At 29.3% G+C, this 17,249-nt stretch overlaps 1 protein-coding gene across 2 annotated transcripts; it reads left to right on the top strand.

The window, feature by feature from the left end:
• Positions 1–8,365: 8,365 nt before the first annotated feature.
• LOC111028030 (copper homeostasis protein cutC homolog) lies at positions 8,366–16,986 on the top strand. 2 transcript variants are annotated; one of them, XM_022306572.1, is made up of 2 exons: positions 8,366–8,370; positions 15,878–16,986. In XM_022306572.1, exon 2 carries the CDS (start codon positions 15,883–15,885, stop codon positions 16,645–16,647), a length of 765 nt encoding a protein of 254 aa, XP_022162264.1. In that variant the 5' UTR covers positions 8,366–8,370; positions 15,878–15,882; the 3' UTR covers positions 16,648–16,986. The 2 variants fall into 2 exon arrangements, with proteins under 2 accessions (XP_022162264.1, XP_022162255.1); XM_022306563.1 differs by lacking the exon at positions 8,366–8,370 and adding an exon at positions 11,027–11,206.
• The last annotated feature ends 263 nt before the right edge of the window (positions 16,987–17,249 follow it).

Below are 17,249 nucleotides of genomic sequence, written 5' to 3' on the forward strand. Positions count from 1 at the left end.
AACAGCAACAGCAACTTCACAACAAAAGGCTGAATCAATATTATTGATCGCTAGGTCACTGCGGTTTTGTTATTATTTCGGTAAAGTAGTTGTTACGTTGAATAAATTATTAGCAGGTACACATAATCAATTACTGAAATGCTAACCGTGTATTGTATACAGTACAGTTTTAATTTACATTTATGTGATAAGTGTACCTGCCTGTATCTATACGAACGATAATATTAATGTTGTGTTAAATGAAATCAAAAATAATGTTCGCACTGTTAATTAATTTACACTATATACATTATACACTATTAAAAATATTCAAGGATTTCAATAACAATATTGCAATATTATATTGTATATAAGACATTTATGCATGTATATTATGTTATACATTTTATAATATAATATATAATTCAATATAACATTATACTGTTCACTGTTGTTATCGTGTTGACATGTATCTAAATGTTTAATAATAATTTATTGTAATTTATCACATGATGTATATCGTGTTTAAATTATGCACATATATGTACAGTATTTTACCTATACGGGATGGGTTAAATACACAATATGCATTATAATTTAAGATAATAAAACGTAAGATAGACGCCAAAACTCTCATCAGCATAAACGGACTAAATTAAAGCCCTGTCTTGACGCCTCAGACTAGAAAATTATCATTTCAAAATTCGTGGCGAATCTCAACGAAATTGTACACCATCATATGCTCACTTATGTGAGGCATTAATTCGTGAACACATCGATAAAAGTCGAGCATAAATCCATAATTATTTTTCATGGGCGTCAGAAGTTAAGATTTATCAAAATTACGAAACTGGCAAAGTTATTGATTCGAGTTAGGAATTCATAAAAATGTTTCTACTTGTATATTTTAAGGTTTGTAAATTTAAAACGAGATTTTCCTCAAGTTTTTCCACATTTAACAACAACACAAAGCTTACCCGAAAGTCAAATTCATTTTTTACGAGCGTTTGAAATGTATTCGACGCATGTATATATACATTACCTATATTTACCCGCAAATTAACGAATTTCCATCAAATTTTCATTTTATTATTTTCTATACACGGCGACAACATTTTCAAAACATTTTGACTCGTTTTGAGTGATTTATAAACGTTTGAAATAACGTTTTTTTTTTTAGTTTTTCATTCTATAAATGTCAACACAATTTTAATCATCTGACCAAACAGCTTGGAAACCGAATACAATGTTCCTTATAAGTTGTTATAATAGCGTTTAATAAATATTAAAGTTCAATGAATACGATTATTTTTCTGTGTTTTGTAGATGTCTCAAAATGTCCCCAAATGTAATTTGCTAAGAGAAGGAGAATTCTCATCTGAAAACAATAAGTTTAAATCGTTTAAAATTGTATAATTTCCAGAATAAAATCTCCTACAAATCTAAAATACATTGTCGACAATATTTTACTTATTAATTTGCGAATCGGGTACGGGACATTTCCGTATCTAATTTTTAGGAGTGGCAGTCGCCACCTACCCCTATAGTTTGCGCCTCTATGTACGTGCAGGCTATGAGTTTAGGAAAATTAATTCTATTAACTACGTACATACCAATATATACTATCTACACCATTAACTGTATGCGGTATATGACCAATTAATAGGTAGTTGGTATGGTGATAAGGTACACCATTGAAAAACTCAAGTTGGTTCTCTGGGATAACCAACACTCGACATACAACACTCGACTTCATAATAGTATATTACAGTGAAACCTCTCTTAACGGACAACTCTAATTAGCGGACACTTCTCAATAACGGACAACATTTCCGGTCCCGGCATAGTCCCGTTGAAAATAATGGATAATGCTCCTCTGAATAACGGACGTGGACAGGTTTAGGTAGTCAGAAGTGTTTAAATATATCTAAATAACGGACAGCAATCCAAAAAAAAAAACGAACTTATTGTGTATATAATACAATATGTACTATGAAAATATTATTATTCATGATATTATGATGCAGTTTCATTGTCAATAGTTAACCGACTCCAGTCAAATTTTGAGGAGATTGCAACACAAGAAAAAAAACAAACTATAATTTCAGATTTTTTTTTCAATAAGCAGTTTTGTCTACTTAATATATTTTGTTACGTCTAAGACTTATCTGATACGCTCCGCGAGTATTATTTTTTACAAGTCATATTATATAGTATAGGAAATAAAAGATAAAACGTACACCTAATAATCTCTAAGTCGAGTAGAACTGATCCGTTGTAATTTAAACTGTTTTAGTACCATCTACCAAGTACCAACCCTTAGATAGATACGGTAAATATAACCTATAAATATATATCTAAAAATTATAACCTACATAAATTTATAGTATTACAACCATCTCTAGATATCTTATATTTAGACCGGGCATTCGGAATTCAAAACATCTACTCCGAAGATCCGAATAATTCGGAATCGCTTGTTTTAATTGATTACCTACTACAAGTTTTAAATATTTTACCCCTTTTAAAACTTAGAATATTAAACATTTAGAATTGAATTTCAACTTAATAAAAACTTACCTTACCTTAGGCTTGTATTTTCTAGTTTAAAAATCAAAGAGTTGTCGAATAAGTGTGTACCATTATATTACATAGTATACAACTATATATAGTTAAATAAATGAAGTAATTGTACCTACTCATAGAGGACACCGCTGAAAATTATACGCAACTATATTTTTACCGATTTTGTATTTTTAACTAAAAATATTGATACCATAGTTTGCTAATATACATAACATTTTCAGTGGAACAAAACGCTGTTATTTTAATAAAAAATTTAAAATCAGGTACGAAATATTGCAAATTACAATACTACAATATTGGTGTATATCGTGTATAAATGTGAAGTATTATTTAGAGAGTTATAGTGCTTATGCATTATCATATTTTTCGTTCATCGTTCCCGCAATTGTTAATAATATCATATCTATCTGTTTAGTAAGTACAATTTTTTTTAATTATTATTATTCCAACATTTTCCAACGTTTTGTCCGAACATTAGTATATGGATGGTAATAGTTTGAACGTGTATAGTAACTTACTTCAACACGTATAATTGATTTGAACTGTGTAAAAATGTTGTACGGTATTAATAAATGATAAATTGTCATAACATATTTAGTAATTTGCATTCATTCAATCTTAAATATTGGTTTTAATTGATAAAAGGGGGCGATTAATCCGTTTAGCACAATATAATAAGACTTATTGACTAGTATAGAATAAGTGTCTTATAATATGTGTCTCATATTTTTTATCATAAAATTTACTCCATTTTTAATAATTAAAAAATATGTAGATATCAATTGAGTTTATTATTTCAATTTATTAAAATTTAATAAAAAAAAAACAACAAAACCGAAGAGTCGTTCTGTTATATCTACAGTTTATATATAGGTTTCGAGAGTACCGCTTCTTTGAGTGTAGATCCTTGTAATCAAGGATGAGAAATTGGGAAATAATTTAGTACCTACCTATCCGCGAATCGCTGACTACTAAATAGGTACCTATACTTGTTTTTGGACTAGGAGTATCGTCTATCTTGATTCTAGAATCTAAAGGTACTCAATACTCGATGGTTGGTAGTTTAAAATAAAATAAATTGTAATAATCAAATACATTTCACTATATTATAGGTATCTAACATACGTCTATGCTCTATATATTTAAAATATTATGCGTACCTACTAAAATTGTATTAATCAGAAAATCTAATTTAATGATTTAAGTAGCCAAACAGTGAAGCCTACAAATCACTAGTGACTAGTAAGTTATAATGTAATAAACACAAAAACCAAAAAATTAAATCAAATTTTGATAATAGCCAAAAAGTCTATAATATACAACCTACCTAATACTACCAATAAGTAACGACATAAAGTTGAGTCTGCTGAACACAAATTTGCTTTGTTGCGCATTGGTCAAACGTTAGAGACAGAGAGACTAGAGAGAACAATTACTAGTGCACCGACAATATCCTAACGTTATTCACTTTTTAATTCACTACTTAAAGGCCCTATTTCGGAACCTCGGAGCCCGGTTCTAATTTGTTGGTGAGGCCCCTTAACCTAAGTTATAAATGCAGTTTTCTTATATTCAATTTATTCTCAAGATTAAAAATGCATTGCATCATAACTAATACTATTTAATGTTAATAGGTATAAATAAAACGTATGTACACTAATATATGTAGGCCCACGAATACTGTCGTGGTACTTGCAGGTACAGGATATACTCTAAAGTTGATTCATTTATAAGTTCACTGATAAATATTAATAACAATTAATTAGCAACTAGCTATAAATCGGAATTTTATTAAAAACAAAAATCGTGTATGGAGAGCGAACCGTTGCGTACAGCACGGGTTGGAGAGTTCAACATGTCGTGGTCGACAGATTGCGCTGCCGTTAAAGAATTTATTTCAAATCAAATTGTACAATTTTGCTGCCAATACCGATTAAATTTTAAAAAAATATATAAAAGAAATCTTTGATCATTTTTTTGAAACGTTGTGACTATTGTGGTTCTCGGGTTGAGGTTTTTTTAGAATATTATTTTTTGAGTCTGTGTGTACGATGAGTGACCGAAATAATGCTTCGATTTTCAATTTCAGTAATTTTTTAGTTCAACATTTTTCAAAAGCGTCGGGAAAAACAAAAAAAAATCGATAGTTTTCACGCATACTCAAAAACGAATAACCGTAGATACTCGAAATTCACTTTCTCGCCGAATGTTTAACTACATTTTCATTTTCTAAACACGATAAAATTATTAAAATGTTGTGACTCTGTTATTTGTAGGGATAAGAAATTTTCAATTGTTATTAGTTTTTTAAAATTATCGTCGATAAAATATTTTTTGCTCATTTAAAAATTTGAAAATGTAAAGAAGGTTTCTTATAGGTAGTTCCTACTGTAATCAAAATATCTAAAAACTATAAGAATAATATTATAAACACTGTTTTTTATCTGTAATATTTTTACCTTTAAATATGTCAGTTCACTGTAACATTTAAAACAACAAAAAAATACCTCGGTAAAAATTAAATATTATTCTTGTTTGCATAACTAACTATAACAACTACTGAAAGCGGTAGTGAATTAAACATACTTCCTACAGTCTGATTGTAATTTCCAAAAAAAAAAAAAAATTGAATTTATAAGTTATTCTAGACTATGCTCTTGGAATCACTTTTTGGATTTAAAATTAGATGCGCCCTAAATAAATACAAATGTAATGTCATTATTTCATTTTATATGGGTTAATAGAAAAAAAACATCTTAAGTTAAGGTCCTTAAAAATTGGAAGTTGACTACCAATTTCCTAAAAAGTCTAGATATTTTGTCAAATAATTCGTACATAATATATTAAAAATTTAAATCGGACATTCCGAAGTATGAGCAATTTACACCGCTTATTGGTCTAAAACTGTAAATAATAATAGGTAGTGTTTCGATCCTTTTAACAGCAGCGATGTGGTATAGTAAAAGGATGACTAATAATATTATTTTAGTTTATTATTATCTATACAGTTAATATTATAGATATTCAAAAAGTTAGATTCGCGGACACTCCGGCCATTATGATTCGGTAGAAACAATTAATACTTAATACATCTCAGTTCGTTTGTCGAAACTCGAGATCACAGCGATTTACTAATTCTTTCGATTTCGAACCACGGTATATAGTATTGAATTATTCAGGTTATTCTACTTTAAGAAATCAGTAGAATTAGTAAATCGCTGTGATTTCGAGTTTTGACCCTGCACGAATAACTAAGATACCTACATTAAGTATTTGTGTCTGCCGAATCATAATGACCCGAGTCTCTGCGAATCTAAAATTTTGTTTATCTATTATATATTTCATAGGCAATAGTAAATAAAATAAACTAAAATAATAATATTGTTATTATTTTATAAACCTCAGCGTGACTCGCGTAACGCCGTGAAATCGTACACAATACTACAGAATATACTCTTACTATTAGTTGTTAATAACTAATAAGTCTATGATTACTATCATGCGATTCTGCGATAATATTCTAAGACCACGATTACGACCATAGACAAGAATATCTACTAACGATCGTAGTACCTACTCACTATCATAGTATCATAGATGGTCTTGAAGTATCTCCATTCTACAAGTCCAAGGAGTATCAATCTCAGATCGTATTATTATACTAGGTATATTATTATGGATAGGCCACAGAAACACGTATTATATTGACCCTAGATGAGTATGATATAATATTATTAACGATTATTATAAAGGACTCATAATCAGCTCGCAATAATTCTATACAATCGTGCATTCCACATCGGACTACCTATCAGTTGTAGCATATAGGTATAACCCGGAAAATGGAAAATGCCTCAGCACCGGCACATTGCCCGATCGGTTCCAAATTAGTATCAAAGTTAGCAGCAAGTTGTTTTTTTTTAATTCCGTTATTACCTAGTATTTCTAGGTTAATATACCTAACCTAACCTACCTAACAAACATAATTTCAATTATTTCATAACTCTTTTATGAATTTAAATGTGAAACCAATTATTAAAATATAAATCAAGTTTTCTAAATTCAAATTGAAAATTATAATTGTATAGTTTCAATTTTATTTTCAATATTACAGACAGTGCACATATTTTTTTAAAATTATAAATCTCAATTTAAAAGGAAACTGATACAAAAAGCTAATCAATGTACAAAAACAATTGAATTTTGTTTTTATATGATGAGTTATGTCAGTTATGACTATTCTGTTCAAAATGTATATATACATGCGCACTTACCTCATTCGCAGTGAGTGTGCTTCTGTGGTACTTGTGGTTTGCATTTTCCTCTCTGGTTGGTTTTTGATATTCGATATCACAGCTATAATATATGTATTTTGATTTATATGATTTTTTTCGGAGGATCGAATGCCTAACTCTTTTTTGAAGCGATTTATTTTGTTTATTGTAATTGTGACTATTATCGTGCGCTCTTAAAAGTCCCTACATCCGTAATGATAATTTCATAGAAATGTATGATAATTATAACTGAATGCAGCACTTAAACCACCTTACATTCATAGTGAACTTACACAGTCACCCTACCAACCGAATGTAATTTAAGTTACTGAGTTAGTACGATTATACTGCAGACCTGATACAGCTATCAAAAGATCCCTCGGCACTTCTTTTGAATGACACTGTTAATGAGTCGATTTTGTATACTCATATATCTAATACGTATATATGTAAATATATATTGAGCTACTCAATACACGGCCCGACCATTATGATCAATTTTATCTGTTTTTAAATGTTTAATAGTGCAAAAGTATTAGGAACAGCATTTATAAAATAATCTATTAACATTTTACAATAGAACAAAATGTATTTTTTACTATATTAAAAATACAATTCAGACGTGTCGTTTCATTAAAAATTTATATTCATACATCTGTAGGTTCTAATCTTTTTTGGAAAAATATTGAAAATCAGCATCAATCATTTGTTTGAACATGTTATCTTTGTTAAAACAATGAACCAAGAAAAAATTTAATCTATCTTTCAAGTACTGCAAACCCTGAAAAAAAATATTTACAGAAATATAATTTAATAATTATATACAGGGGAAATCAAGTACAACATTGGCTATTAAGTCTACACCAGCACTGATAAATAAATTAAAATATGTTTGTCCCTAATATTATAATACTATTTTAATGTTATGTATATAGATATAGGAATTCTGATATAATGACTATACTATACCATAATAGTATCATGGCATAATAATATAACTGTTATTGTTTGCTTATTGCATATAACATCCATAATTTATCAGTAAAGACCGAATTTAATTGATATTGCAACTTTTTTTGTAGTTAAGATAAATCAAATCTGATCAAATATGTACACGATTTGTATTAATTACTGTCTTTCTGTTTAATTTTATATTGCAATTTATTGCAATTTTTAATGTTTTTGCAATTTTTTTCAATTTTGTATATTTCACGTAATCAAATGTACAAATCAATATTTCTTAACTATAATTTTATAATATAAAAATGATAACATTATTGTGGATTTTTATTATTGGTTTGATTAATATGATCTTAGAAGTATAAAGGAGTATTATCTATGTTATTTTAATTTTGAAAAGTTTAAAAACGTGATTAAAGTTTAACAGATGATGCTTTAAGTGTCGAAAAGCTGAAACTGCTTGTACAAGATAATGCAGTCAAATGTGGTTTAGCATTCATAAAATTACACTTATCTGAGTTATGCACGAATCTCAAAAATATAAAAGAATCTAATAGTGAACTACTGAAAAGTATGGATATTTTTAGAAAAATTGAAGATATTTTAACAAATATTCCTGGTCCAGAAGGGGAAAAAATTAAGAAAAAATGTATGTATGTAATTGAAAAAAAAGAAGGGTATAAAACTTTAAAGTGTTACTATGAAGTCATGTCAGGTAAAGCAAATGTTAATTTAGATTAATAAAGATGATTAATTAGATGATAAATTATCAGTAATGTAGGTAATAATTAAGATAATGCAGTTAATGTAACAATTTTTTTTCTATCCAAGTTTAAGTTAGTCAATTTTTAAACGTTTAATGAACTAACCAAAAGTGTTTAGTGTTATAAAAAACCACAGTACTTATTTAAATTAAATAAGGTGAAAAAATGTTGACATTGTGCAATTTCTAAATATTCATATGATGCATAAACGTACAAATTTTTAATGAAATAAATGTTGATGTATTTAAAATGGTAGATTATAATATATTTTCAAAGCTAGTTTCTTTTTAGTATGACACATTTTCCTGGTTAATAGAAAGTCATTATAACCAATTTGCATTGTACTCTATATATATAAGTTAAGACTTATTGTTGTGATTATAATTTGAGATGTAAGTATTCATGCATTACAATTTTTAAGAACCTGAATATAGTTGACTGCATTAGTGTTCATACCTGGTAAATAACATATCTTGTACAAGACAAGTGATTTTAATAATTCTCGTAAATACTGGCTAACACTATCAGCCATGGTTTTTAAACCTTCAGAAACACGAGACACAATAACTTGTACACGCATGCTGAATCATCAATTTTGTTGTTCTTTCCAATTTAATTATTTATGTGCTATTATAATACGAGTTGCGTGTTTTGACTTGTTTTAATTTTTACACTGTACAAACAGCAATTGTGTGCACTACACCACTACGTAAACGATTTTCTGCTAACAAGAAAGTACGGGAAAAACGGTTTGATTTTTTAAGAGCTTGATTTTTTACAACTTGTTTAGATGTAGGTAACATATGCCACCTAGTATTATAATTTATAATACCTAGAGTGAAGACTCTTGAATAATAATATTCTACAGTTATTTACACAGAACTGTGAAATAGTAATAATTGGGCACGACGGCAGATATCGGCCGTTGCAGTCGAGCTCATGCACAGGATATGATAGCGCCATCTAACGTTCCGGCTAGACGCCCTTAGTCTGGCAATCGCTAAGCTTAGCATAGACAATTGCTCCTCTCTCGAGTGTATGTGACTGACCGAGTGTCTAATATATATACTAACTGTCGGTCACCCTATCATCGGAGGTCGTCGTGTGATGGCTATATTTCCACAAGGAAGCTCAATATATGCCTTTAGCACCGTCTGGCCCCATGACCCAAGGCCAGACCTAGCCCCCCCCCACAGCCTCCCCGATTCATCAATACTCGATCCTTCCCACAAAAATGTGATGTGGATCGCCTCTCAAAAATCCTACCAAAATAAGGGTCCACCGACCTCCACAAAATTTTTGCCATTTTATGTAACTATTCTAATTTTCAAATTTTCTCTGATAAATTATTTTTTTTCATTTATTAAAATGAGGCTATACTACGCGTCAGTATTTATTATATATTATTATACTTGTAGAAAAAAGGATTAAAAAATGGTCTGTAAATTTACACTTTTGATATCTTTGTATTTTACAGAAAACTGGTGCAGTATTATAATTCTTAATTTTATAATTTACATTGGATACACATGTAATGATTGATTAAATTATGATAGTGGGTAAATAAATATTTGTAGGCTAAAAAATGTTTTACCCCTCGAGACACGTATTAAGTTTTTTCATCGAAAAACATTATGCAAAAAAGCGGGTTAGTGGATAAAGCTCTGCTGTACATTATAGGTGTCTAGAAAATATCTGTAATGCAGGAGTCGCAACTTTTTCAAATTAGTAGATTATTATAAATTAGGTAAATTAGGAATGTTTAGTCCCTGGTGGTCGACATGACGACATGCGGGAAAATTAAGGTCTTTAGGAAAGATTTGTTTGATGAGCAAAAAAAAGTTCTAAAGTCTATAGCTTCAACAAATAATTATATATTGTTTCTTTATAATAACAATATTCTAATAATCTAAATATCTAATGGTACAGGAGAAAAAGAAGAAAAAAATTGTATGTATAATTGTGATAACTGGTATTGGATATCAAAAAGTTTTGAGAATTCTTTTATATAATTGAGAACAGCTGCTCGTAAGCTTGAATCCAAATTACTGTTTGTAATTCTGACTGATATTCGGTCTTTAAGTATTTCATACTCGAAAATGTTGTCTCACCAATTGTGTAGTTGATTTGAACAAAAAATGCGCGGTAAACCCTCCTAAGACCCCTCCAAATAATTTACGCCTTGTCGTTTGAACATTGAAGCAACGATGTCCGAATAAAACTATACTTCGTAGTCACTGAACATCGCAACGCTGTGACAGTTTAAAAAAAAATTTTTTTTTTTTGGATTTAGGTATAGTTGCAATCGATGCAATCGTAATCGAAGCTAATATTGATATACGCGGGGAAGCCATTCGCGGTGTATTATGTATTATTCGTACTGATCGCTAGCCGCGGTAATGGTGTTATCCCATTATTACAATCACGGTCACATCGGTATCGTTGTTGTCAGTTATCGCTTATCACTCATCAGTTGATAGTACTCGTTACTTGTTGCATATTTTTCACTACACGCTCTTTAGTCTTGTGCTTTTTTACTGCGGACGCTCACGTGTTTCGTCTTTCGGTCAATATTGTTTTCACGAGTTTACCTACACGGGCCGACTGATATTCTTATTTTAATTTAAACATTACTACTGAAAAGTAAGTCATACCCATTTGTGTTGCTCTACTGTAGGTATTATTTTATACTAACTTACTGACTAACTTACCTATATTTGTATTGAGAAGCGAGTAATGACCTTTTTGAAAGTGCACCTTTTGTGTACGTTTGAAAACGATCATAACCTACTTAAAACAATATCTATAAGACCATCCAAGTTGCCCTGCACAATCTTGTGTTCGATTTCTATCTTGGATCAATTCACTCTTATTTTAAAAATGACCGTGTAAAAAGTGATTGTTGTTAACGTACAATTTGATATGTGGTATGTTTGTTAAGATGAAGTCGAGGACGGAGACAACTCATGAAGGTGTGGTATCCTCTTAAATCTTAACACCATTGATTCCCCCAAAAATCAATTTTATTGAATAATGTAGTGATCTGACGACTACAGGTGTTGTTTAGAGGAAAAGGATGAGGTGTATTTCAAATGAACTTGTAAACTGATGATTTGTGGTATAATTTATTGTAATATTCAATTAAACATATGAAATTTAAACTGACAAATTGTTATTCTGTATCAGAATATTTGTCTTAGAGAATTATTCTAAGTGTTCAGCAAATATCGGTTTGACTTGAATAATTTCCAAGTCCAAATAATTCACTGATCGAAATTATTCTAAGTATAATAAATCAAAAGATAGACTGGCGTTGTGAAGGTGCTCTTGCTCATCTGGTCAAAGCACATCTGAATACGGGCTGTTAGGGGCTTTCCTATATAGGCCTACAAAGGTAAGGTACTTCTACTTCTCCTAGCCTTCTCGATACGAGTATCGTTCCTACGGATGCTGTGTCTGCCGGCTATCGTTCTGGGAAGTACTAACGGCCCACACTCCCGATACGACTCTCCTGAGTGCGCATCCTGAGTTGTGTAATATGGGTGGCCAAATATTTACTACACTGTATCCAAGACCATTACTATTACAAGTGCACTAACAAATATATTAATCATATGATTTATTTTGTATTATTATGTTATACCTACTGTCATTGTGACCGTGGGTTTTTTGTATGTTGCCATTATTTATAATATTTCCACGAAACTTTTCTAACTTTATTATTCCACACGCCACCTCCCTCATACATGGTTATTACCTGTACCTAGCCTATAACTTTCCGGCCAGATGGTTGCAGGGGGATGACATGTTAATTATACTCTAACAAAGTCTAACGCGGGACGCCAGTCTGTAGCAATAAGATAAAAATCATCTTATATTTTACTTAAAAAACTTGATTTTTATAATAAGTACATTAGTCTTATGTTAATATAAACTTAAAGTTGTTTTTATAAAATTCTTATTTTGAACCAATATTTATGAATGACTTGGTCCATATTGGTTGGTAGTATTTTTGAAGTGTTCAATTAGGTATGATTGAATGAAATATATATATTTTTTTATAGTTTTCTGTTATCAATACAATATAATTGTAGGACTTTTTCTAAAACTTAAATAGACAAAGTACCTTTTTGGATTTTTCAATAATTTCTGAAATAAGGCTAGGTTTATTATATGATAAATACAAAATATGCAATATACAATTTAGTTTCACTTATTTCTATGTTTTTCGCCTACCTGTAAATAAATCAGTAGGATGTAGATCATTTCAGATTTTCATCAATGTATCTGAATCAACGGTAGATAGGTTATCAAAATCAAAAAGAAATCTAAAACTATTTAAAAAATTAATTTAATTGGGTGAATTATTAAGAATAAATTTCTTTATAAAGCCTTGCATTGTATAATATACATTTTTTTGTTCTATTTTGGCTATTTCTGCTATTTCTCAGATAAATATTGCCTTTACTTATCACAATCTCTTGATATGTTATATTGTTGCCCAAAGGTCTAATTAAAAAACAATAAACAAATTATGTACCTATAGCTATAAGTAATTATTATTGCAAAAAAGAAAACCAATAAGTTATTGAACAATTGTTATTATTACAATTTATTAAATAAAAAATTAATTTACCAAAGTAAAAAATACAAAATATCAACCTGTAAGTTTTTCAATTATCACATATGGAAATATATAAAATAGATGATGGTAATGATTATCGTTTATCTGTAACCATATTTCATCATTGTTAGTATAGTCAGCAAACGTCCAAGTAGGTAATTAGATAATCAAACTCGTACATTATTATGCACACATTTTAATTTTAGAAATAAGAAAACCATTCCCATTACCATTCTATGAAAATGGCTTGATTACAATAATATATAATTTAAAGACCTCAGAGCAACAACAAGATATTTCCATATTTTGGTCAAAATTAGTTTTTGATTGCAAATTATTAAGGAAAAAAACAGCGTTGTTTAGTGCAACAACTAGACAAATCTGCCTGTTAAATGCAGTGATGACATATAAATATAGATGTATTGTTGTTGCCCTTAAAATTGTTAATTGTTTAAGAGTTTTGAATTATTGGATATATATTTTATATATAATTAGACATAGGTAACTTATAAATTTTATTTTTTGGTTTTGAAAATTTTTCACTTTCCTTAATTCATTGCAAATACTGTATTAATTGGAGAATAGATGCTTGTTGTTGATATTCATTTGTTATGTACATTACACTGTGTATAGTATACCATTAACTTTTATTACCATAGTGTATACTGTATATTGTACAAGTACTTCATATTTTATTTAATTAAATTAATAATATAATATTGTAAAATAAAAATTCAAAATAAATTTGTAATTTAATATGTAAATCGTTTTATACTTTTATTTAAAGAAAACTTAAGATTCTTCAAGTGCCCGAGGGCTTGCTGTCCGGTCTTATGACGGCCCTGCATGCATTTGAATTCATGTTAAATTAAAGAACTTGTTTAGGGTATACTTGTTATAATTAAAATGATATGGTCTTAATCAGCTATAACTATTTGTTTCTATTATTATGAAATATATATGTATATAAATCTATACGACTAAAAGAAATTTCAGAGCACTGTTTTCTCTCTTGCCCATGTACGACAGATAAAAAGATTATTTTTTAAAAATGTTTCAAGACATCATCTACTGCAAAAAAAAAAAGAGAATAATTTTTTGGGGATATGTGACATAGATTTTTCTAATTATTGTCTCAAAACAATTTAATATTCGTTTAAATGTACAAAAACTTATTTTTATTTTTAAAGTTGAAACAAAGTCAAATAATAATGAAATATAAAACAGTAGGTAAGCATCTTCTGTAATTTCTGCGACATGTAACTAACTCAAAAACCATAAATAACTTTTTTATGTGACTGCGTTGTATTCATGTACGTGGATCTGAGAAAGAAAACTTATATTGTTCTGATATCCTCTTAAAAAGGTTACATAATTCTTCAGAATAACATAGGATATGTTTTCAAATTGAGTTTAAAGTAAAAAAGCATAAATTTAGTTTCTATTTTTAATAAATTAAAAATATAAATGACAGTAAACTAAAAAGAATTAAGTACCCTAGCTATGTTTTTTTTAGATTTTTTTATTTTTAATCTAGAGAAATTGTACAATCTGTAAAATAATCTTTTACAATAAGAACAAGTGATTTCAGAATTTTAGAAAGGATAAAATAACAAACAATAGATTAATTAAATTAAATATTTGCATCAGTTCAGACAGGGGGCTTGGGTGAAGAGGCCATCCATTGATGGAACTTCTTAACATGTGGGGGTGGGGTTAGTCTAAAAGTAGATCACGACACCATGTTCGTTTTAGGCGCCTTCTGGGGTCACCAGATATGGTGGGGGCAGATAGATCCGAAATCAAGGGGTTATGATGATTGTGGAAGTTGGAGTATATGCGTTTGTAGAAAGTCTTGGCTACGTTGTTTACTGTTTGGATGAAAAGATCTTTGTGGAGAGTATCATTAAAAACGTAGAATGGGGCTTTAGTTATTTGTCGTAGGCATTTGGATTGGAAGGATTGGATTTTAGTAATATTGGAGGGTTTGGCGGCACCCCATAGTTGAATGTCATACGTCCATATTGGTTTACCCTAGCTATGTTAAAATTCAAAACTGTAGGTATTCAATAAAATCTTACATAACCTAGATATTTGATATTTTATTCTAAAAAATAAAAATGTATTAACTTTTATCCTTATGTGTTGTCTCCAACTTACAATCATACAATATTGACGATTTGTTTTTAGCAGAACCAATTTTATGTTATTAGCTTTAATGTTAGTTAAAATTGACCTATTATCAATTTTAAAAGATAGAATATTATCTACTGGATTGCTTAGGGTTAACTGATGTTTTAATTTTAAAGTGAGTTATAACTCTGTAAAAGTCAATAAAAATCTATGATATTCTTCAAAAAATATTCCCTAAATACTCGTATTCTTACATTCAAATTTGATTATAGTTCAAAACTCAAAATTGGTTCGAATGAATGCACATTTGCTATATTTTTGAGATGAAGACCATAAATATAAGTGTGGCGCCCTCTTAGAAATTAATGGGTTTTGATCTATTATAGATAGATTTAAAATGAGTTCAATACATACATTAAATATGTGTTATATTGTAATAAATATTTATCAGTAGGTATTGTATTTTTAATTTAATGAACTAATTCTAAATCATCTACTAAATTTATAATATCTATTATAGTATGTATAATGTTTTGTAAATGCTCTTTTATTTTCAGATAAAATGGAGATCTGTGTTGATAGTATAGAATCGGCTATTAATGCGGTTCATGGCGGAGCTCATAGATTGGAGCTATGCAGTGCATTATGTGAAGGAGGATTAACACCATCAATGGGACTTTTTAAAACCTTAAAAATCTTAAAAATGATGGATACAGTGGATATTTTTATTATGCTTAGACCAAGATGTGGTTATGATTTCCAATTTTCAGATTTAGAAATTAAAGTTATTCTGAAAGATTGTCTTTTATTCAAAAATGCTGGAGCTGATGGATTTGTATTTGGTGCTCTTACTTCAACTGGCGACATTGATATTGATGCTTGTGCCTCAGTAATTTCAACAGCTCAACCACTGCCTGTTACATTCCATCGTGCATTTGACGTGGCTACACAAGATCCAATAGAGATGGCACACAAAATAGCTGATTTGGGTTTTAAACGCTTATTAACTAGTGGTAGAAGTCCTGAAGCATCTGATGGAAAACATTTGATTAAAGTTTTAATTGAAACCATGAAGGATCGTCTAATTATAATGCCTGGAGCTGGTATTCAAGTTGACAATCTTAAAGATATCCTGGTCACTACATTAGCACGTGAATTTCATGGATCAGCAAAGGTCTTGAAAAAATATACAAATAGTAATGATCCAAAATTGCAATCAGCTTATAAAAAAACCCCTATTTATGTTACCGACCAAGATATTGTAAAAAAATTACTTAGAATTTATAAAAATTATTTAAAACTAGAATATAAAATAAGGTATACCTAACTAAAAAATATGTCATATAGTTGTGTATCTACTTACAAATATATACCATGTACATATAAGCTTTTAAGTTTGAAGTATACTCTATTCAGAATAAGACCATGACTGGGCGGCCGAGTTGTGCTCATGGGAGTGGCTTTGTTCCGTGGCAGCGCCCGACATGCCATCGTAGTGGGGATGGCGTTTGACCATCGCGGAACGAAAACTTATCGCCGGCGGGTCGTGGTCTTATTCTGAATAGAGTATAGTTAACTAAGTATAAATATTTATTTTTTTACGGTTGTTACTGTTGTATTGCTGAACAATAACAATAAAATACAATATCATGAATCAAAAACATAATTCTTCTATTTCTTATTTTGGTTTGCTTAACTATAATAGAGTTCATTTAAAAGTATTTCAATGCTTAAAAGTGATTGATCATTATATTATATTGGCTTTTGAAGAAAAACTGGTTACACAATTTAATGAAAACAACATTTTGGAGATAATGACATTCAGTTTTTTAAAATAGTACAAAGAAAAAAAAGTTACAACCATTTAAAAAATGAAATAAGACATTTTTGAAAACCTTAAATAAAATTGTAAAATAAATATCACTTTAA

Source organism: Myzus persicae, unplaced genomic scaffold, assembly GCF_001856785.1.
Source record: "Myzus persicae strain clone G006 unplaced genomic scaffold, MPER_G0061.0, whole genome shotgun sequence".
Taxonomy (NCBI): Eukaryota; Metazoa; Arthropoda; class Insecta; order Hemiptera; family Aphididae; genus Myzus; species Myzus persicae.

Bases quoted from the DNA above. Each gene is read 5' to 3' on its own strand.
- LOC111028030 (XM_022306572.1), top strand. From the start codon at position 15,883: ATGGAGATCTGTGTTGATAGTATAGAATCGGCTATTAATGCGGTTCAT.